Raw genomic sequence first — 21,074 nt, forward strand, 5'->3', positions numbered from 1 at the left:
GTAAAATGAAAGCCTTCTAGCTTCCGGATCATCTTATCAACTCTGGCCCAACATCACAGTATTTTGGAGCAAGAAATACAGAAAGGTGTGACCAGAAAGGAAGGTATTTCACATAGTTGTTCTTGTACATACTTGAAATTGAGATGGCACCCAGAGAGTTGCTGGTTACACAGAGATTCACAAGCTGGTTTACAGACTCTTAAAATTCGGGTACATTTTAGAGCAACAGCTATCAATTTGTTTGTTTGTTTGTTATTGTTATTTTATTTCATTTAGAAAACTCCTTAATCATTTTAGATTCTAAATAATTTCAGATTGATGTGCAAAAAATATAAATCATATGTAACAGTTTCAGAACATGATACAACTTGGAGGTCCAGTACTTTACAAAAGCCTGTCAAAACAATGTGCAAAATGGGGACCAAATCTCAAACAAACAAGATCTCAAAATCAACACAGGCATCTTCCCCACTTGCGTGCAATCAGCACACACTCTCCTGCCCAGAAGCGTGCCTTTTCAGTGCTGAAAGGGCGCGGGGCGGGAGCAGAAGAAGGGACTCCCTTATGCGTGTCTTCCGGACAGAATCCCTGCATAAATGGAGATTGCCCTGTGCATGACATAAAAATCAAATACAGCATAAAAGAATCTCAAAACAATATGCGAAGTGTAGGTCAATATAAAAGAAATCAAACAATATACCATGTTGGGTTTATAGACAAGAAAATGGTGGGATGGTAATCCTTCTGGCCTAGCAGGACAGATCTTAATATCTTCCCACGTTGTGGGCCAAATTTGATAACTGGGTACAGCCACCCACATATTAATCATCTGAGATCATGATGGCACCAGGAGATTAATAGGTGGGTGGTCTTGCTTTGCCAGCACACCAGTGGGAATGTTTTGGGGGGAGTGGCATCATTGGCCAAATTGGCCCCCTGACACGGAGTGCTGGATTTACATTGGCAGTGCTGGATTTACATTGCCTTGCTAACAATTGCATTTCCCAGAAGATGGAAAAAGCAACAAGGAGATCACCTATCTTGGATCTGGTACTCACCAACAGGGAGGAGCTGATCAAAGAAGTGGAAGTATTCAGAAATGTGGGAGGAAGTGATCATGTTATCCTGGGTTTCAGGATACAGAGGCAAGGGAAAGCTGAGTGTAGTTGGACATGCACTCTGGACTTTAAAAAGGCCAGTTTCAAAAAGCTGAAGGAGCTACTGGGTGAGATCCCATGGTCAGAAATACTCAAAGAGAAGGGAGTCCAAGATAGATGGGAGTTTCTTAAAGATGAAATTTTGAAGGCCCAAACGCAGACAATTCCAACAAGAAAAAAGCAGAAAGCATCTAAGGAAACAAGCTTTTTATCAATGCTAACATTTTGGCAGCATTCTAATTTCATTGAGTAGATAAAGAAGAGACAAGGTTTTGTTTCTCATGAGCAGATGCTACTAAGTTTTGGGCTTCCTGAGATCTCATAGCCCTGGGCCTCCAAGTAGCTTTAATCTGGGCCCGTTGATTGTGGCCAACATTGGCCAGTGCCCTAGAAGTTCTCTACTCCTAATTTGGGGGGCATTACCTTGCAGGCCTTTCCCCTTCCCCCACTCTCTTTCTGACACCCCTTCCTCCATTCCAGTTATTTCACTTCTTGCCACCTGCATGAAATTAGGCCTGGACACAGCCAAAAACACACCCAGGGGCAAGCAACATATCAGAGCAGATGTTTATTGCCTTCCCCTCCCAAGGCAATGGGAACAGGCAGGGTTTTCAGAAGGCTGTGCCCCACATCTAGTGGTACTTGTCGTAGGTTCCAGCCCCCTTGTAGGCAGCGACATAGCCAGTGTGGCTTTCAACCGGGTCCGTACGTCCAGCCAGCCCTTTGCCCTTGCCAGTTTCATCGAACCGTTCCTTGTGGGAGCCTGTGTATTTGCTGGTGTCTGTCAGCCTCTCCACAACACTAGCCGCGGTTGATTTCTGCAAGACAAGCAAGTGGAAAGTCAGTGGTGCAGTGGTGGTGCTTGGAAGGAGGGGTTAGCGCTGAGCTGATGCTTAAAAATGCAAAATAATGGGGTGGGGGAATGTGTGGATGTGTTCGTTGCCTCGTCCCTCAAAGATAGTGTCTAAACTCTAAGCCTTTCGCATTTGTGTAGGGCACTGAAAGCGGGATGGCATGCGATGCGCAAAAATAAAAACAGGTACAAGCTATTCAAAATCTGCAGCAAAATTTGCGAGGCCCAAATCATTTCAGGATAAACCTCTCTTCAGCAGCACTTTTGAAGAAGTTCCCGTGCTGGTCAGTAGGACAATGCTTCAGCTTCCTTCCTATCCAAATTCTGCACCAAGAGGTGAATTCTGCAACCTTTATGAATTAGGCAAATCAAGTGGAATTTGAATATTCTCTCATTTTGAATGATTTCTGCCACGGACTTGCGATTTTACATAAATTATTTTGATTTATGCGGGGTGCTGAAGCCTTGTTCCCCATCTTAATTCCTTCTGAGATTGTAGGAGTTATTGTTCCTACAGTTTTTGGCCATACATTCCCAGCCATAAGGATTGTAAACTTTTTTTTTCTTAAAAAAATAAAAATAAAGCTAGGATTCTCAGTACTGCATTCTGTACATTTCCCCTGCCCTCCCACAGAAATGCAGAGTGTGTATATGTGTGTGTGTGTGTGTGTGTGTGTGCGCGCGCGCGCGCGCGCGCTTCATAGGAGAGCCACACTCACTGTTCCCGTGCTGGCTGGTTCTTTGCCCTCCATCAGCTGGTATGTGGCCAATAAAGCCTCCTCTGGGGACTTTGCCTGGAAGCGCTTTCTGCTCAGTTCCTTAACGGCTTGCTGGAACTCGATGTAGTTCATGTTGCGGGCCCCTTTGGTCCTTAAGGTTGCAGAGGGAGAACGCTGTTAGCTCATAGCCTCTGCGGCTATTTGATTTGTTCAACTACATTTGTGCCCCACCCTTTCTCTAAGGCTCTTGGAGCAGTTCCTTATCTCATTTCATCTTCACAACAACCCTGCGAGGCGAGTTAAAGAGTCAAAGACCCTTCGATGCTTTGTGGCTGAGAAGGCTGTCTCAGCTCTGCTCAAAACAGTTTCTTCATACCACAAATCAGAATGGAGGGTGAAAATATTGCCATAACTGGGTTTTGTGTGAAATGGCCTAATAATTTCATATTGTAGATTTCAAGTGTGCAAAGTGTTTTGCACAGGAGATTACCTCAGTAATCCTCTCAACGGCCCATTATTCTCATCCCCATATTGCAGTAGTAGGGATGAGGCTGAAAGCAGAGTGACTTGATTATGCCTGAGGTGATATTTTAACCTAGAACTACCCAAACCACACTGCACATTCTTTGCCACTATATCAGGCTATGGAGGAACAAGTGGGCCCTACAACAAAATGTTGCTGCATAGAGTGTTCCTATATGGTGGTCTGTCTGTAATAAAGATTTGGATTGGATTAAGAATGCTCCTGTTCAGGGTTCCAGCAAGCTAGCCCACCTTTTTCTAGGATATTCCATTCCATTATTTCCTCTACACAGGGAATTCCACCCTTTTAATAACAACAACAACAACAACAACAATTTATTTATACCCCACCCATCTGGCTGGGCTTCCCCAGCCATTCTGGGCAGCTTCCAACAAAATATTAAAACACAGTAATGCATCAAACATTAAAAGCTTCCCTAAACAGGGCTGCCTTCAGATGTCTTTTCCAAAGAGAAACAGTATTTTGTGGCCTCTGAGTGTGCTCAATCTTCAGTGGGTTAGGGTTGTTTTTTTTTGGGGGGGGGGAGCTTAACCTCCTAAGGCAGGGATCCCCAGACTACAGTCCAAGGGCCTGCCAGGCTCATAAATCTGGCCCTCAGCACACTAGCATACGGGGAGTAACTGAGCAGACCCCGCGCACTGAGGTAAACCCGGCATGGCAAGGAATTTCCTTGAAAAGAACGCTCGCGTGTGCATGTTCTTTTCAACAGAAACACCTCACCGTGCCAGATTTACCTCAGTGTGCAGAAGCCACAGAAGCCTCACCATGCACTCAGTCTCCTGGCAAGGAGGAATTCTGACAAGAGGAACGAAGGGGAAAGGATTTTCCTCCAGAGCACATGAGAACTTTTGGACTTTACCCAGGTGGGTTGGGTGCTGCTGTCACCATGTAAAGGTAAAGGTAAAGGTACCCCTGCCTGTACGGGCCAGTCTTGACAGACTCTGGGGTTGTGCGCCCATCTCACTCAAGAGGCCGGGGGCCAGCGCTGTCCGGAGACACTTCCGGGTCACGTGGCCAGCGTGACATCGCTGCTCTGGCGAGCCAGAGCCGCACACGGAAACGCCGTTTACCTTCCCGCTGGTAAGCGGTCCCTATTTATCTACTTGCACCCGGAGGTGCTTTCGAACTGCTAGGTTGGCAGGCGCTGGGACTGAGCAGCGGGAGCGCACCCCGCCGCAGGGATTCAAACCGCCGACCTTTCGATCGGCAAGTCCTAGGCGCTGAGGCTTTAACCCACAGCGCCACCTGCGTCCCATGTACAAGTCCCATGTACAAGTCACTTGTCACCATGTACAAGTCAGTTAAGTATGGGACAAGGCAGAAGAAAAGGCTGGTGTGAGAGAGGAGCAATGAGTCCAGCTGCTATGCTACCCGGTAGAGCTGGCTTATCAGCAGAGGCATACCTTGGCTCCCTTGTGCCCTTGGCAAGAAGCTGTATCGGTCCCTTGTATCCTTGCCGGAGATGAGCCAGAATAGAGTGGTGCAATTTTTGTGCTCCCATGGGTCTGCGCCTTTTACTGGAGCCAACCCCTGGGTACACTCCTGCTTTTCAGCCAACATAAAAGGGAAGGGTTGGTCTCATTGGTTTTGTGCACTGCAAATAAAATATGTGCAGTGTGCATAGGAATTTGTTCATATTTTTTTCAAATTATAGTCCGGCCCCCAACAGTGTCTGAGGGACAGTGAACCCGCCCACTGTTTAAAAAGTTTGGGTACTCCTGTCCTAAAATTTAATACACTAACTTTTTACTTGCAGAGTTTAAAGGCTTGGTGCCTGAGAAAGTCCAATTTCTGGGCCAGAGCCTTGCAGTGACCACTTAATATAGTGTCCTTGCCCTGTGGTCTCAGCATTCCTCACCAGACACTGCCTCTCCCACCCCATGGCTCACTTGACTTTGTTGAAGACAATGTCCACGTCAGTGCTGGTCACAAACTTCCCGTCCATCACATCACACTCCTTCAACATCTTGGAGAAGTTCTTGCCTGTTATTTCATTGCCGCTGCTGCTGGTATCCCCGTACACGGCAAATTTGCGGAAAGTTTTTTCCAGCTCTGACATGTTTCCAACAACTGCAGAGGAAGGGGGTTGAAGACAGTGGGGTGTTTAGAGGTCTGCACTTATTTCTGCCTCTATATTGCTGGTAGAAGAACTATACCTTCTCAATATGGGACTGGAGGTCCTTGTAGTGTATGAAGGTAATGGGAGCCACAGGTAATAAATGGAAGTGACCCAGAATTCTCAGAATTGACTGTTTAGGAATCCCAAACTGATTCAATATACCGTATTTTTTGCTCTATAAGACTCATTTTTTCCTTCCTAAAAAGTAAGGGGAAATGTGTGTGCGTCTTATGGACCAAATGCAGGCTGTGCAGCTATCCCAGAAGCCAGAACAGCAAGAGGGATTGCTGCTTTCACTGCGCAGCGATCCCTCTTGCTGTTCTGGCTTCTGAGATTCAGAATATTTTTTTTTCTTGTTTTCCTCCTCCAAAAACTAGGTGCGTCTTGTGGTCTTATAGTGCGAAAAATACTGTATTACCAGATGGTCTCACAACTAGGGGACACACTTTGTTACACCTGCACAGCTTAATAGGTAAATAAATATACCTGTTCCCCAAGTGGTTACTTGGTGTGGAAATATTTTATGGTATCTGGTAATCTGTTGCACCTGGCTACCTAGTGCAGGTTATCACAGTCCAGCTCCCTCACATTTCTTGTGAGCATGTGGTAAAATGCATCTCAAGATGTAGCCAGATACTAGAGATGAGCAGTTCCCTGAACCAACTGTGTTCCCAAACCTGAGTTCGCAGAATTTTAAAATCAGAAGGTATCTTGGAGATCATCTACTCCAGTCCCACATTCAATTAGACATCTTACAACTATAGCTTCCCTGACAGATGGCCATGCAGTCTTTACTTGAAGGACAGCTTGCCACCTTCTGCATCGTCTGCGTCACTATTTGGTAGCTCATGGTATTAGGAAGTTTCTTCTAATCCTCAGCTAGAATTGGCTACCTTGAAAAGATGTCCACCCTCTGCCTTCTGCAGCAACAGAGAGCAAGTCTGCTCCATCTTCTGAGATAGCTCCTTTCCTCCAGATAGTTGAATACATCTGTGAAAGATGCTTGAACAGGAAGATCCCACAATACCAGATAAAGCTTAAATCTGTTGAGTATCAGCAGTTATTGGCAGGGCTGTTTTAGTTAAGCACACCTACATAGATTTACAACAAGGATGTATTACGACATCAGCTATCACGGCATGTAGACAGTCAGGTCATGTATTCATAGCAGTGACCAGAGGAATAACCACCTGGAGGAGCGCAGAGAGAAGAAACGCCATGGGGCACCTGCAGCAGTAGAACTGGATGCCTCAGTTTCCCCACCTGCAACAAATCATGCATCCCCTCCAACATTTCTCTAATGAAAATAGGGACATCCCATTTCATAATGGTAAGTTTACCACACATTTTACTGGGTTGCCCCAACCACTCTGAGCAGCTTCCAACATATATAAAAACAAAATAAAACACTCAGAAACTTCCCTATACAGGATTGCCTTCAGAAGGCTTGGGGGCTGGATAACTCCAACATTTCTCTAATGAAAATAGGGACAACCAGGTAGAGGGCCTTCTCGGTGGTGGTGCCTGCCCTTTGGAACACCCTCCCATCAGATGTCAAGGAAATAAACAACCATCCGACTTTTAGAAGACATCTGAAGGCAGCCCTGTTCAGGGAAGTTTTTAATGTTTGAAGTTTTATTCTGTTTTTAATGTTCTGTGTAAAGCCACCAAGAGTGGGGCTTATCATCATCATCATCATCATCATCATCATCATCATCATCACCATCAAAGTGGGACATTCCGGTATCAGATCAGAAACAGGGACAGAGGTTCTCTAAATCAAGGACGTCCCTGGAAAATAGGGACACTTGGAGGGACTGAACATGTATTTCCAGCATTGATCTCTACAACCACAGCAGGTGCTATAACTCTCCAATGGTTTGACATAATCCTCAAAAGTGCACTCCTCCATTGTCTCCCAAGATAGACAGATGCCAACAATTATGGAATAAGCTTCCATGTGGCATTAGGCCTTTGACCACTAGTTCAAATTGGGGGGGGGGGTCATGCTCAGGTCCTGCTTGCAGGCTTCCCATGGGAATCTGGCTGGTCACTATGAGAATGAAGTCCTGGACTAACTGGGCCTTTGGCCTGAGATCCAGGAAAGGGCTTCTTCTGGTCTCATGGCTGAAGTCTACAGTGGTACCTCGGGTTACATACGCTTCAGGTTACATACACTTCAGGTTACAGACTCTGCTAACCCAGAAATAGTACCTTGGGTTAAGAACTTTGCTTCAGGATGAGAACAGAAATCGTGCTCTGGCGGCGCGGCCACAGCAGGAGGCTCCATTAGCTAAGTGGTGCTTCAGGTTAAGAATAGTTTCAGCTTAATCCGGAACGAATTAAGTATTTAACCCAAAGTACCACTGTACTTCATCAGATGCACCAGGAATATATGCACATGATAGTGGGTTGGAACTGTTGGAAATGAAATGCGGAAAAGTCCAGTAATAACTGCACAATTAACTGTGGTCATTCACAAAACATTCACAACTGCTTTGTTTTATTGACCACAGTTAATTATATAAGTCCCCTTCATGGATCACTGCCTTGCCGTGGCAAAGGGGCTTGAATAACTTGAATAACTCACCTCCTGGCAAATAGAAGGGGAAGAAATGGAGGCAGTGAGAGATTTTACTTTCTTGGGCTCCATGATCAGTGCAGATGGTGACAGCAGTCACGAAATTAAAAGATGCCTGCTTCTTGGGAGAAAAGCAATGACAAACCTAGACAGCATCTTAAAAAGCAGAGAAATCACCTTGCCAACAAAGGTCCGTATAGTTAAAGCTATGGTTTTCCCAGTAGTGATGTATGGAAGTGAGAGCTGGACCATAAAGAAGGCTGATCGCCGAAGAATTGATGCTTTTGAATTATGGTGCTGGGAGACGCTTGAGAGTCCCATGGACTGCAAGAAGATCAAACCTATCCATTCTTAAGGAAATCAGCCCACAGTGCTCACTGGAAGGACAGATCCTGAAGCTGAGGCTCCAATACTTTGGCCACCTCATGCGAAGAGAAGACTCCCTGGAAAAGACCCTGATGTTGGGAAAGATTGAGGGCACAAGGAGAAGGGGACGACAGAGGACAAGATGGTTGGACAGTGTTCTCAAAGCCAAGAACATGAGTTTGACTAAACTGCGGGAGGCAGTGGAAGACAGGAGTGCCTGGCATGCTCTGATCCATGGGGTCACAAAGAGTTGGACATAACTAAACAACTAAACAACAACAACTATATAAGCCACCGTCTGTACTTTTCTGCCTTCCATTTCACTTTGACCTCACTGCTTGCAATTCCCCCAGCCCTCCAAAAAATACTGTTTGCATCTAACTCTAGCTCAGCACGTATTCAGTGGAATGAAGTCCATGTGCTACAAGAGGTGCATTTAACACCTGGATCTGTGTCCAGAACCCATGTTGTCTTATGGGTACACTTAATATTAAGCCAAGAGACTTTGGGGGTCTTTTGCTATTTACAACATGTGTTTGTTGTTAAGGTGTTTAACCTTAACCTTATACCCATAAGAAGTTCTCACGCCAGAGGAGGGAGAATTGGTTTATTACACAAAATGAAAGCGACAGAATAAATGGGTGCTGCTTTGGACAGCAAAGTTACAAAATAAGCAGGCAGCAAATCTCACAACACAAACACACCATGATCTAAAGTGTAAAATAATCCCTATTCCCAAAAATTTAGAGGAAGTGATGCAAAGTATGTGCTAGTTTCTTGGAGACACTGTGTAAAGGTGGAGCTCCTTGATCAACAAACCACTGAAAAATCTAATGTTCTGTACTAATTTTAGCCAATGCATCCTAACAGAAAGGGGAAGGGGTCTTTGAGATGAGTAATTTCTTAGAATACCTATATTTCTTTGTTCCTATCACCCATTTGCTATTAGGTTCCTGCCCAATTCCTATTTCATGGACTCTGCTAAATTGGTAGTTGAAAAGGTATAATTCTAGTGAGCCATGATTAAAATGGTTATAATCTATGGAATCCATTATTTTACAGGAAGCATTGCTTAAATTTTGCTGGTAACTAGTGCATTACTTGTGCTGACCTTTACATAAAAGTCTTAGGAGCTCAGGAAGTCTCCTCGTGAGTGGCTTCCAGGACATGTTTGCACTAAGAACTAGACCAAGCTCAGGAAAGATCATTTAGGGGTATATTTCATATTGAATAATACCAACTGTACTAATGCCATGAGCTGCCAGTAATAAACCATGTCAAAAGTTCAGATTGGCACTCCTGTTTATACCTAGAAGTGTATAACATAATAAAATGATTTTAAGGTACCAAAGGCTTTGTTTTTGGTGCAATAGACCAACACAGCTACCACTCTGGAGGTCATGGGGGTGGGGGAGGCATTTTGAAATAATGAAATCTCACACTAGACTCTTACTAGATATGAACAATGCAATCCTATATGTGTTTATGTAGAATGCCTACTTTGTCCAAAGGGCTTCCGGCCAGGAAAGTGTGCACAGGATTGCTGCCAAAGTGTATCCGTTGTAATGCATTATTTGTAAACTGCCCTTCAGGAGGCAAGATGGCAAACACCTCAATAATAAACATATTTTAAAGGATTATAAGAACAGCATTTTCTCAACCTGTCATTTCATGGTTAACAGACACATTACAAATAGCTTGCAGTTTCAGTTCAGCTGCAACATCATTTGGTTTCTCCTCAAAACGCTTTGTATTACTGTACTTCATATCTATGCCAAAGTAGGAGACTGCCCTATAACAAAGGATGATTAAGCAGCACAAGTCTTAGGGTCTCCAAGATCCATTTGTATGTTCGTCACTTTCTGCAAGGTAAACCCAGAAAGCTCTTGATCCCAAAGTGTCCCTTTAAACTTTGGATCATCTCTTGCCTCAGAGCCATTGCACTGGAGCCCAATCACGACGAGGATTTTTCAGTTCTTTCCCTTGAATTTTCAGCTTTCATTTTAAAAAAGAAAAAAATATTCCTGCATCCATAGAAACCAGAAAGTTGAGCCCTTTCTCTCCAACCCTAGCCAGAAGCTGGGTTTACCTGGGCTTGCAGATGGTCGAGGCCCTGTATGTTCTGTTTATGTATTGCCTGGGAGGGGAAGGGCTGCTCTGTTTCAGCAAACCAGAAGGTTGAAGCATATATTTTAAGGTGACGATTATGACTTGTTGATGATGCCAGTGGTGACATCATCTTCTTGGCCCTGTAGTTTTGAGGACCAGGTTATGAAGAGGAGACAACTTGCTGAAACCTAGAGTACCAGAGATGGTACTTTTTAAAATAATGACACTTCTTTTGTATTGATGAACATTCCCCATACCAAAATGGAATGGAGTGGGCGCTAATCAACTTGGTCTTTCCTTCTGACAGTCCGTAATAAGTCTTTATACTGGGGTAAGCAACCTAAGGCCCATGGGCTGGATGCGGCCCAATCACCTTCTCAATCCAGCCCACGGATTGAGTGTTTTTACATCAGCATGTTTTTACCTGAGTAGAATGTGTCCTTTTATTTAAAATGCATATCTGGGTTATTTGTGGGGTCTGCCTGGTGTTTTTACATGAGTAGAATGTGTGCTTTTATTTAAAATGCATCTCTGGGTGATTTGTGGGGCATAGGAATTCGTTCATTTTTTTCTTCAAAATATAGTATGGCCCACCACATGGTCTGAGGGACTGGCCCACGGCTGAAAAAGGTTGCTGAGCCCTGCTTTACACTGTCAAGTTATCTCACACCTAAAATAAGCTGTCTCCTGCCTTCAGAATCCTCACAAAGGCATCCTTGGTTTTTTGTGGTATGCAATTAATCTGAAGTCAATTAACTTAAGCAGTCCTCAAAGCGGCTGCTTGCTTGCCTCTGTTCCATCTCATCCCTAGTTTGACAGAGGCAGAGTAAAGAACCCCAACATACTGGGCATGAGTCTGAGGTTTCTCTAATGTCCCTCAAGGGAGCTTCAGGGCCATGAAAACAAGGATATATCTATTGACCCTCAGCTGACCCAATCAAGCTCAGGACATGTGTGTTTTCGACCCACTCAGCCAATCACAATGCACCAACAGCGAAGGGAGAGCGTTAGCACACTGCACACACAAAAAAGACAATGCACATACTTAGAAGGAGGAGAAGAGGAGGCCTGAAATGTTCTGGTGCATCCAAAAGGGGGCCTGCCACAGCTGTAAAGCTGTACTAATTAACTGTCAATTTGCTGCCCTTTAACGATCGCCTGCCACCTAAGATTTGGGCTGGCCCGACCTGCTGTGCCTGTGCATGTGCTTCTTCAGATATGAAGACCGTGTGAAGAAGCTTCCGCAAATGAGGCATTCATGCTCCAAGCTTGCTGTGTGCACCTCCTGGTGCCTGGTCAGATACGAACGCTGGGCAAAGACCTTACCGCAGGTAGAACATTTATATGGCTTCCCCGCCCGGTGGGTAAGCAGGTGCTTTGACAGGTATGAAGTCAAGCTGAACTGCTTTGGACACTTGGGACAAGCATAAGGCTTGTCCCCTTCCACTAGTGAGGAAGCTCCCTCCATCAACAGGCTTGGAGTGCTCAGGAATTGGGGCACCTTAGGCTGTTGACTGGCCACAGCTTGTGGTTGCCCAGTAGAACTGGTGATGCTTTCAGTCGAAGCCTTCATCTGTAGTCCCCTTGAGGTGCTTGGGACAGTGCACTCCACAGAGACTGCCTCACGGGAACTCAAAATGGGGGTCAACTCAGTGCTGGGTTTGATGTCAACACGGAAGGGAGACAGCTCGGGCTGTGGGTTGACGTCATCATCAGTCCCACAGTACCCACTCTCAGAAGGCTGCATTTGGAACAGGGGATGAGGCAAGCCCTCGACCCCAATTTCCCACACAATGTTTGGTGGAAGCACTTTGGGGTCACTGTGTGCTCTAAAATGGCATTTGCCACACTCACAGGCATTCTGACAGGCAAAAGGTTTGCAAGGTTCCCCAGAACCCAGGGGGGAAAGGCGTTGCAGATACTCTCCAGATATGTTCTCCACAGAGACATCTTCCTCACAATTACTCTGGCCTTCCTCCTTATTGTTTTCCTGATGTGATTCATTGTTCTTTATCGGTTGCAAGTGGGAAATGTCACAGCCATAAAGTTGCTCTCCAGGATGGACCATCAAATGTTGAATGAGGTCAGAAAGCCACGGAAAGCCTTGCCCACACTGGTCACAAAGAAAGGGCTTATGGATACTGATGCTCTGTTCTGTTGTCTGGCTGTTGTGCCTGGGTGCTTCAATCTGTTGTTCCCCCCTAGGGTGACTGAGTTTATGTTGGGCAAGACTGTCAAGGCCTTTCCCAGTATGATCACAAATGTCAAGCTCCTTGGAGGCTGTGCTCTGCTCTGTTAACGCCTTTCCAGAGTGAGTGTTCGCATGTCGAGTAAGGTCTGAACGCCACCGGAAATTCTTCCCACATATACAACAGGTGTAGGAAGCCTTGGAGGGGCTGTTCTGGTCAGTCTTTACCTTTTCTCCACAGCAAGAGCATTTATGATGAGCCAGTTTAGTAACTGACTGGACGTTTTTCCCACACTTCTCACATGTGTAGGACTTCTGGGACTGGGTGCTCTTGCCTGTCCTTAATGTTTTCCTGCGGCAAACGAGTTCATGTCTAGCAAGGTCTGAAGGCCACCGGAAGTTCCTCTCACATAGACTACAGATGTGGGATGCCTTGGAGGGGCTGTTCTGGCCAGTCTTAACCTTTTCCCCACAGCAAGAGCATTTATGACGGGCAAGGTCAGTAGATGACTGGAATTTTTTCCCACACTTCTCACAGACATAGGACTTCTTGCTTGTCCTTAACATTCTCCTACGGCAAGGGGGTTTATGTCTAGCAAGGTCTGAAGGCCACCGGAAGTTCTTCCCACATAGACCACAGGTGTAGGATGCCTTGGAGGGAGTGTTCTGGTCAGTCTTTATCTTTCCTCCACTGCGAGAGCATTTATGATGAGCAAGGTTAGTAGATGACTGGATGTTTCCCCCACATGTCTCACAGACGTAGGACTTCTGGGATTGGGTGCTCTTGTCTGTCCTTAATCTCCTACGGCAAGCGAGTTCATGTCTAGCAAGGTCGGAAGGCCACCGGAAGCTCTTCCCGCAATTCTCACAGCTGAAGGACTTCTTGGACTGGGTGTGTTGATTCATCACCAACTGGGAACTGTTAGCTGCTGTATTCCTAAAATGTACATGTAGGTGTCGGGCAAGGTCAGAGGGCCATCAGAACTCCTTCCCACAAGGCCTTGGAATAGTTCTTCTGATTAGTGATTGGCTATGAGTTTCACAAAAATTTGAATCTGCCTACAAAGGAATGAGTACTAACAGATTTGGACTGCTTGCTTCTAATTGGCTTTGGCCTTGCGTAGTCTCTTTACCCCTGTAATAATAATAATAATAATAATAATAATAATAATAATAATTGTACCCCATTCATCTGATTGGGCTGCCCCAGCCACTCTGGGCGGCTTCCAACAAATATAAAAGCATAAAACATTAAACATTAAACCCTGTATAAACTTCCTTATACAGGGCTGCCTTCAAATGTCTTCTAAAAGTTATATAGTTCTTTATCTCTTTGACATCTGATGGGAGGGCATTCCACAGGGCGGGCACCACTACCAAGAAGGCTCTCTGCCTGGTTCCCTGTAACCTCACTTCTCACAGTGAGGGAACAGTCAGAAGGCCCTCGGAGCTGGACATCAGTGTCAGGGCTGAAAGATGGGTGTGGAGACGCTCCTTCAGGTACACACTTTAAAGGTCAGCGCCAACACTTTGAATTCTGCTTGGAAACGTATTGGAAGCCAATATAGGTCTTTCAGGACTGGTGTTTTATGGTCCCAGTGGCTGCTGCCAATCACAAGTCTGGCAGACACATTGTGGATTAATTGTATTCATAAATATTTTTTATTTGATTTTACAAATGTAGAATTATAACAATATCAAATACATACTCAAATTTAGAGATTCCTCTGAATCTCATGACTTCCCTTCATCCCTTCCATGGGTCCTATTGTCAACATTTTCAACTGCATATTATTTCATCATCCATATTTTAAGTCTTTCTATTGTCCAAAGTATTTGTTACGTTACAAGTGTTATTAAAGTCCTGCTAATGTTTTCATTTGTTTACAGTGGTCTCTTAAATACTTTATAAATCTTTCCCATTCTTTGGATTAGTTACAGTTTCAAAGACACCTTCAAAGGTAGCCCCATGTAGAGCACATTGCAGTAGTCCAAGCAGGAGATAACCAGTGCATGTACCACTCCAATGAGACAGTGTGCAGGCAGGAAGGGTCTCAGCCAGCATACCAAATGGAGCTGGTAGACAACCACCCTGGACAAACTCACCTTTTGTTGGTTCAACCTCTTTTTCTCACTGTAGACAGGCCACTGGGGGCAGATTATGCTCCTGATCCTCAAAAGCCTTGGAGTTCAGGTCTGTTGAAGAAATTTCAGGGGGCATTAGAAGGGGGTAATTTAAAGTTAGCATGCTGGTCTACTGATCAGCCACCAGGTATTGCCAACTGAAAGTCTACTATTTGACTATTATGAAGAGAAGAATATCTTCGTACTTGGCAGCCTACCTTTATTTTATTTTTATTTTATTTTTTGTGTGTCATTAGTTAGCAAGATCAGAAGGGAAGTCTACTCCCTTTGTCATATCATTATGTTTTTATATGTGCTGGAAATCGAGTCAGATGGACAGGGAACAACAACAACATGTCCCACTCAGAAGTCAGGGGGCAAATTTAGCACATTAGCTTTAAAAAGTACACCCTACCTGAAGGAGTGTCTCCACACCTATCATTCAGATAGGGATCCAGCTCCAAGGACCTTACGGCAGTTCCCTCACTGTGAGAAGTGAGGTTACAGGGAACCTGGCAAAGGGCCTTCTCAGTAGTAGCACCCTCCCTGTGGAATGCCCTCCCATCAGATGTATAGGAGATAAATAACTATACAACTTTTAAAAGACATCTCAAGGCAGCCCTCTATCGGGACATTTTTAATGTTTGAGGTTTCGTTATTTGTGTGTGTGTGTGTGTGTGTGTGTGTGTGTGTGTGTGTGTGTAGATGCCTAAAGTGCCTGCGGTAACCCAGTCAGATGCACGGGGCAATAAATTATTATTATCCTACTGGTAAACTGCCATAACTACAGGCATTTCCAAACAAGAGGGAAGCTGTCAGCAATGGCAAACATCACTGGTGACCCCTGTAGGTCACTGTAGGACCCACGAAATTACTTTTTAAACAAATACTTCCTTTTTAAATTTATTTTAAAGAATTCTATTCTTTAAAATTCTGTAGCTACTGTGCTTGGTTTTTAATTAATCAGTTAGTTGAAGCTCTTGCATTTTCAAAAGAAATCAAAGCTCTTCAGGATTAGCATGGCATTCCATGAGTAAAATGAAAAGAGCTGTTTAGTGAATCATTTCACTTACATCAACCTTACCAAAGATTGTTAAAAATTAAGAACTTAAAAAAAGTATTTTATTGCCCCACAATAAAATAACATTTTAAAAAGAAATTTTGTTGTTGACGAAGTTAATAAGGTAGTTGATAATAACCTTTAATGGGGTTCTAACAATGTCAATGCTTTAACAATTCTTGGCCAATACATTGGTACCTCAGGTTACAAACGCTTCGGTTTACAAACGCTTCGGGTTATGAACTCCGCTAACCCGGAAGTAGTTGCGAATTTTGGCCCACGATGAGAACAGAAATTGCACGCTGGGAGGCCCCATTAGTAAAAGCACGCCTCAGGTTAAGAACAGTTTTGGGTTAAGAACGGACCTCCAGAACAAATTCAGTTCCTAACCCGAGATACCACTGTATGTCACCCATTTTACCCCCAAAAAAATTCCAATAAAATACCCAACCCAAACACAACCGGGTCCTCCTGAAAAGGTGGCAGTATATAATTTTTTTTAATGTTTAATTGCTTACATTGTTATTCTGCTGACCTGGCAACAAATATCACTATCTATTCTGCTGTTTTAATATAGTTTCTACCTTTGCATTTTATGATAGTATTTCAATGTAATACTCCAAGCCCTATAAGTCATGTTCAGGTTTTTTAAAATGGAAAAGTAGAATAAAAAATATTATACAGTAATGGAAGTAAAATGATAGCACAAACCTTGTGCAAGGATCTGCATGGGAGGTTAAATTCTGTGGCTGAAGTACCTTAAAAGTTCAGTTTGTCAGCCTGTAATAAGCCTGTATCAAATTGATAGCTTGGGTTAGAATGGTGGGGTCCCCTCTGCTAGTCCCAGCTTAACTAGCCCAATAAAGTTCTGGGGGGCAGGAGGCACCCCTTACTGATGATGCATCTTAATTAAGCCCCACAGTTCCTCTACAAGGAAGTGTTGCAAACAAAAATTGCCCTTTTCCCTTATGGGGTATCCAAGAGCCCATATAGAGTCCTTACGTAGGTTCCCTATTGATAGGAGAAAATAACAGAGGCCAACCAGAGAATATTGAGAAGCAAAGCAGCAACTAAGCTTGATCTTTTTTGATCTGTTGCAACAGGGTGCTCCCCTCACATGCAGGAAAAGAGGAACCACCCAGAACAATGGCACCAAAGCCTTATAAAGACTTTTGAGATTGCCACCCTGTAGATCAAGACCACCCCCAGAAACATCATGCATACATCATAGAAGGGGTGTAACCTAAGACCACCCCCCAGATACATCATACCTACATCACAGAAAAGGCGGTCTAAAACAGAAATTTGAATGTTGTTTTTCCTGTTTGCCAGGTTATCTGATTTCCTTTCTTGGTTGTCTTTCCTGATAGTCTGTTATGCATTAAAATGCTGATTACTCAATTCCTGAGACAATGTGAAGGCTCCCTGACCCCCCTCCCTCCTTGCAGGGAAAACTTTTAGTCAGTTTGGGAATCAAAATGGTTTCAGGTCGGTTTTCCTGTGCTGATCTGTGTACGTGCTTGGTTGGTACACTTATGAACCTCAAAAAGACCTCAAAATTCCTATCAAAGAAGCTAGGCCAAGCCAGCATGGAACTGGCATAGCAAAAGAAGAAGAAAAATGTTCCCCCACCGTCTGCCTTGGCCAGTGCAATCCGGCAAGTCTTTGACTGCTAATCCTACATGCATCTACCCGGAATTATTAAATTCAGTCTTACTCCCATGTATGTGTAAGACTGCCACCTGAATTTGAATGTACTCTCAAAACGTCAATAGAAGTTCCTTTTCTTTTGCATAAAATATGCAGACGCATCAATATAATCAATATAAATATGAACAGGTAAAGATTGCTTATTAGATCAAAGCTACCACTTCCTGCTAGGCCACTTGTTTCAATAAAAGGTTGAGAAAGAGGTGAGTGGCCTGTTGATCTGCATGTGAGGGGAGGGTGTTCAGAGGGTGTAAAAATAAAACAACTACAACGAACCCTCTTTAAAAGGCCCAGCACTTTTGCAAGTTGCATCTTGGCTGAGAGAAGGCCTTTCTTTGGCTGCTGGCTCTCCCCACAGTGAAAACTCTTTGTTCTCTACAACTGAAATCTTCCTGTGGAAGAACATGAGCAGGCAGGACAAAAAACCCACCTTTTCCTTCAACAATGATTCTTTGTGTGATCGCCACAATGAATATTTCATCCATCAAAAAAAGCCAATAAGCCTAATTACACCTTTTCCAAGGAAGGAAGGAAAATTTAGACACTGCCACTAAGGTGAGAAGGGTGGCCCTTGAATGCAATCACACATCCCTGCTTCATGTTTATTACCCCAGAGTTTGTAATTAAACACCATCTGCCTTAGATTATAATCTCCATTTTGCCCCTGGACTGTAAAGGGAAAACCTCCTTTATGGCGCTCAAACAAAAGAACAGGAAGGCAATTGAAGGATATTAAGGCATGGTAATCTCCTCTGATTTATGGACCCTTAGTCCAAAATTCAGAATAACAAAAGCAGAGTAAAGCGACTGTGGCATTAAGAAAGATGTGCTGCGCAAAAGGAAGGTTGCCTCTGAAACAACTTCAGCTACTCTGTTATATTTTTAATCAAGGCGATGGGAGTACACAAAGTATTTAAGGCGGATTGATCTTGCATGCATGGCTCTAGAATAAAACACACGTATAGTGTGGACAGTCCCAAGAATCACGGGTGTGATCCAGTGGTCTCCTAACCCAACCTCCTGGCTGCCAGGGAGGCGCAGCTATCCCTCACGCCAACAGATCTTTAAAAAATATGCCAACGAATAAATATTAGCAGCCCTATACATTTGTGCACCACGGAAGTAAGAGCTTCAAAGAGAGAAAAACCCTAAGCCTCGCCTCCCCTTCCCCAGAAAAAAGCTACGCTACAAATTGACGCAAATCATCAGATCCCAACCAAAAATAGCCCCCTCAGAGGGTGATCATGTCCCCGTCTCTACCTTGAAGATGATCTATAATCATCACCACCACCATCATCATCCGCCCATCTGGCTGGGTTTCTCCAAGAGAATATTATAAACACTCCTCACATGTTCTGTCCAAATGGGTGCATCACGGAAGGTCCTGAAGTCAACCGGGAAAGGAGAGGAAGGGGCGGACCAAGATCCTGCTTTCTAACCTCCTCCTCTCGCACGCCTTCTCTCTGCTTGAACCAAGCCCGAGGCTTCCTTCTAAATCACTTCTTCAGCCGAAAGGAGGCCGCTTCCTGGCCGCGCTGCAGTTTAAACGGCCTGCGGCCACGCCCCCGGCGTGACGCGCCAGGAATCCCCATGACGTAGAGGCATCCCTCCTCCCCCAAGCCGGGTCGCTGGGGGTCCCGGATGCTGGTCCGCAACACAGCCCCCCAGAGAAGGGGAGCGAATTAATTGAACACCGGGTTTCCATTGTTTGCATGCAATATAGGGCGTACCTATGCAGAGCTGTCGTTTTTGCATTCAAGCAGTGCATACCCGCAGTTTATTTCTTCCTTTATTATAACACTATTTCTTAGCATTTCCGTTGCACTTTTAAGGGAAGGAGGTACTTTGCACTCGCCGTTTCACTGCTCCTTACAGCAACCCTGTAAGGTAGGCAAACATTATTATCCCCATTTGCACGTGAGAAGTTAAGGCACAGAGGGATTATGATGACTTTTCTAAAATTACTGAGTGAGTCCAAGGCTGAGTGGATATTTTGAACTGGGAACTCCCCTCTCTTAGTCCCTGCCCAGACTGTATTTAAAAGAACAGTGTATTGTAATCACTTGAGCTCTTTGGCAGGCTTTCAATAACTTCTGCAATGTTACAAAGACTTTGGTTATTTTGGAGGTCTATAGTGCAGATGAACTAGAATATGCAGTTTTTTAGATATATAAAGGACCCATATAGGGGAGGAGGGAAGTCCTAAGATTTGGAAGACTCTTGTTTGATTTTAAAATTTAAATGTGATAAATGTGTGATTTGTTTTGTAAAACCAATAAAAATTATTGGAGAGAGTCTTGGAAATGTCCTTTTTCTTTTTCTCAAAACATGGAGTCCACAGTCAGTTTCTGCATTTTGAACATGTTATTCCCAATACAGTACATTAAAAGGTTTGGTTTTGTGTCCTCTATGTTTCTTGTTCATTGAGGCCCACATAGCTGATTTGAGGTAGGCATGTGTATGGTCAAGGCTAAGCTGTTAGGACTTAGGAGCACACCTTTCAATTATTATTCCAAGAAAATCCCCATTGTCCTCTCAATTACTCAAGGCTGTAAATAATACTGACACATCATTATTCTAAAACAAAAAAAAACCCCAACAATCCCATACTGTGTATCTTGTATCGCCATTGGCCATTTGAGGAAGTTTTGTATTTGGCTTTTATGTGTGCTGAATGGTTTGTTTGCTTTGTATGCTGCTTAAATAATCTATTTTATGACGCATTTACTCTATAAATCTCAAAGGAATCTTCTCTCACGCTTCATCATAGTTAGCAGGCCTCGAGGGGAGGAAAGGCCGCTGACCATTTTCATGTGTTTCCAAGGCCAAGCCAGAACAGTTGCTCACTGCAATCATGGAGGGCAAGATGTTAAAGGCAAGTTCATAGATCCGCTTGTGGCCTCCATTTGCTGTGCCAATGGAATTCAACAGAATAAGGATATAAAATCTTTGGACAAATTGATTCGCTCCCCAATAGACGCTTGTGCTAAAAAGTAATAATTATGGTGAATTGTGGACTTATAGAGATATATTAAGTTATACTGAAAATGGGTATAATCTTTTTTTTTTTTTTTTGAAGAAAAAGAAATTCAAGAAAGACCTGGTATCAGGTTGGTTTCAGTATCACCGTTATATGACTCCTAAAATGACTCTTACTATATAGATCTCCAGCCTATATAGAACAGAAGGGAGGTTTAGAAGGAGTTTTTCAAACTTTCCAGATTGTGCTATTTAGCTAGGAGAGAAGGAACACATTGGGAAAGGGTAGGAAGGAAAAACTTTGCCATCAGTCACTTCTAGATTGTATTTTTGCATGGATTACAGTGCTCTGTAGCTCTGATTAATAATAATAATAATAATAATAATAATAATAATAATAATAATAATAATAATACATGAGACACACAAAATGTGGTTAGGAGACTGTCAGTGACGTGCACTAAAAAGTGTGAGTATGGGGACAAATGACTGACAGGAAGGCATGTAAATGAGCACAAACAAATGAGGATGCTTATTCTTGCACTTCCCTGCAAACAAATCAGAA

The 21,074-nt window shown here is 43.9% G+C and overlaps 1 protein-coding gene and 1 long non-coding RNA gene across 4 annotated transcripts; one reads left to right on the forward strand and one right to left on the reverse strand.

Annotated features, from left to right (window-relative positions):
• LOC310830641 lies at window positions 1-1,422 on the forward strand. Its single transcript, XR_014557663.1, has 2 exons — window positions 1-103; window positions 1,009-1,422. It is a non-coding gene; the product is annotated as an uncharacterized lncRNA (long non-coding RNA).
• Window positions 1,423-1,710: 288 nt separating this feature from the next.
• On the reverse strand, window positions 1,711-19,081 carry LOC310830639 (tubulin polymerization-promoting protein family member 2-like). Of its 3 annotated transcripts, XM_083710447.1 has the most exons (5): window positions 18,881-19,006; window positions 14,743-14,832; window positions 5,163-5,343; window positions 2,730-2,880; window positions 1,711-1,975 (listed from the first exon to the last, which is right to left on the reverse strand). In XM_083710447.1, exons 3-5 carry the CDS (start codon window positions 5,330-5,332, stop codon window positions 1,790-1,792), a joined length of 507 nt encoding a protein of 168 aa, XP_083566573.1. In that variant the 5' UTR covers window positions 5,333-5,343; window positions 14,743-14,832; window positions 18,881-19,006; the 3' UTR covers window positions 1,711-1,789. The 3 variants fall into 3 exon arrangements, with proteins under 3 accessions (XP_083566573.1, XP_083566572.1, XP_083566571.1); XM_083710446.1 differs by lacking the exons at window positions 14,743-14,832; window positions 18,881-19,006 and adding an exon at window positions 10,429-10,547; XM_083710445.1 differs by lacking the exons at window positions 1,711-1,975; window positions 2,730-2,880; window positions 5,163-5,343 and adding an exon at window positions 10,433-13,771 and having other exon boundaries at window positions 18,881-19,081.
• Window positions 19,082-21,074: the final 1,993 nt, after the last annotated feature.

The sequence above is a fragment of the Podarcis gaigeae genome, assembly GCF_964106915.1.
Source record: "Podarcis gaigeae genome assembly, chromosome: 13".
Classification (NCBI taxonomy): domain Eukaryota; kingdom Metazoa; phylum Chordata; class Lepidosauria; order Squamata; family Lacertidae; genus Podarcis; species Podarcis gaigeae.

Bases quoted from the DNA above. Each gene is read 5' to 3' on its own strand.
- LOC310830639 (XM_083710445.1), bottom strand. From the start codon at position 13,542: ATGAATCAACACACCCAGTCCAAGAAGTCCTTCAGCTGTGAGAATTGC.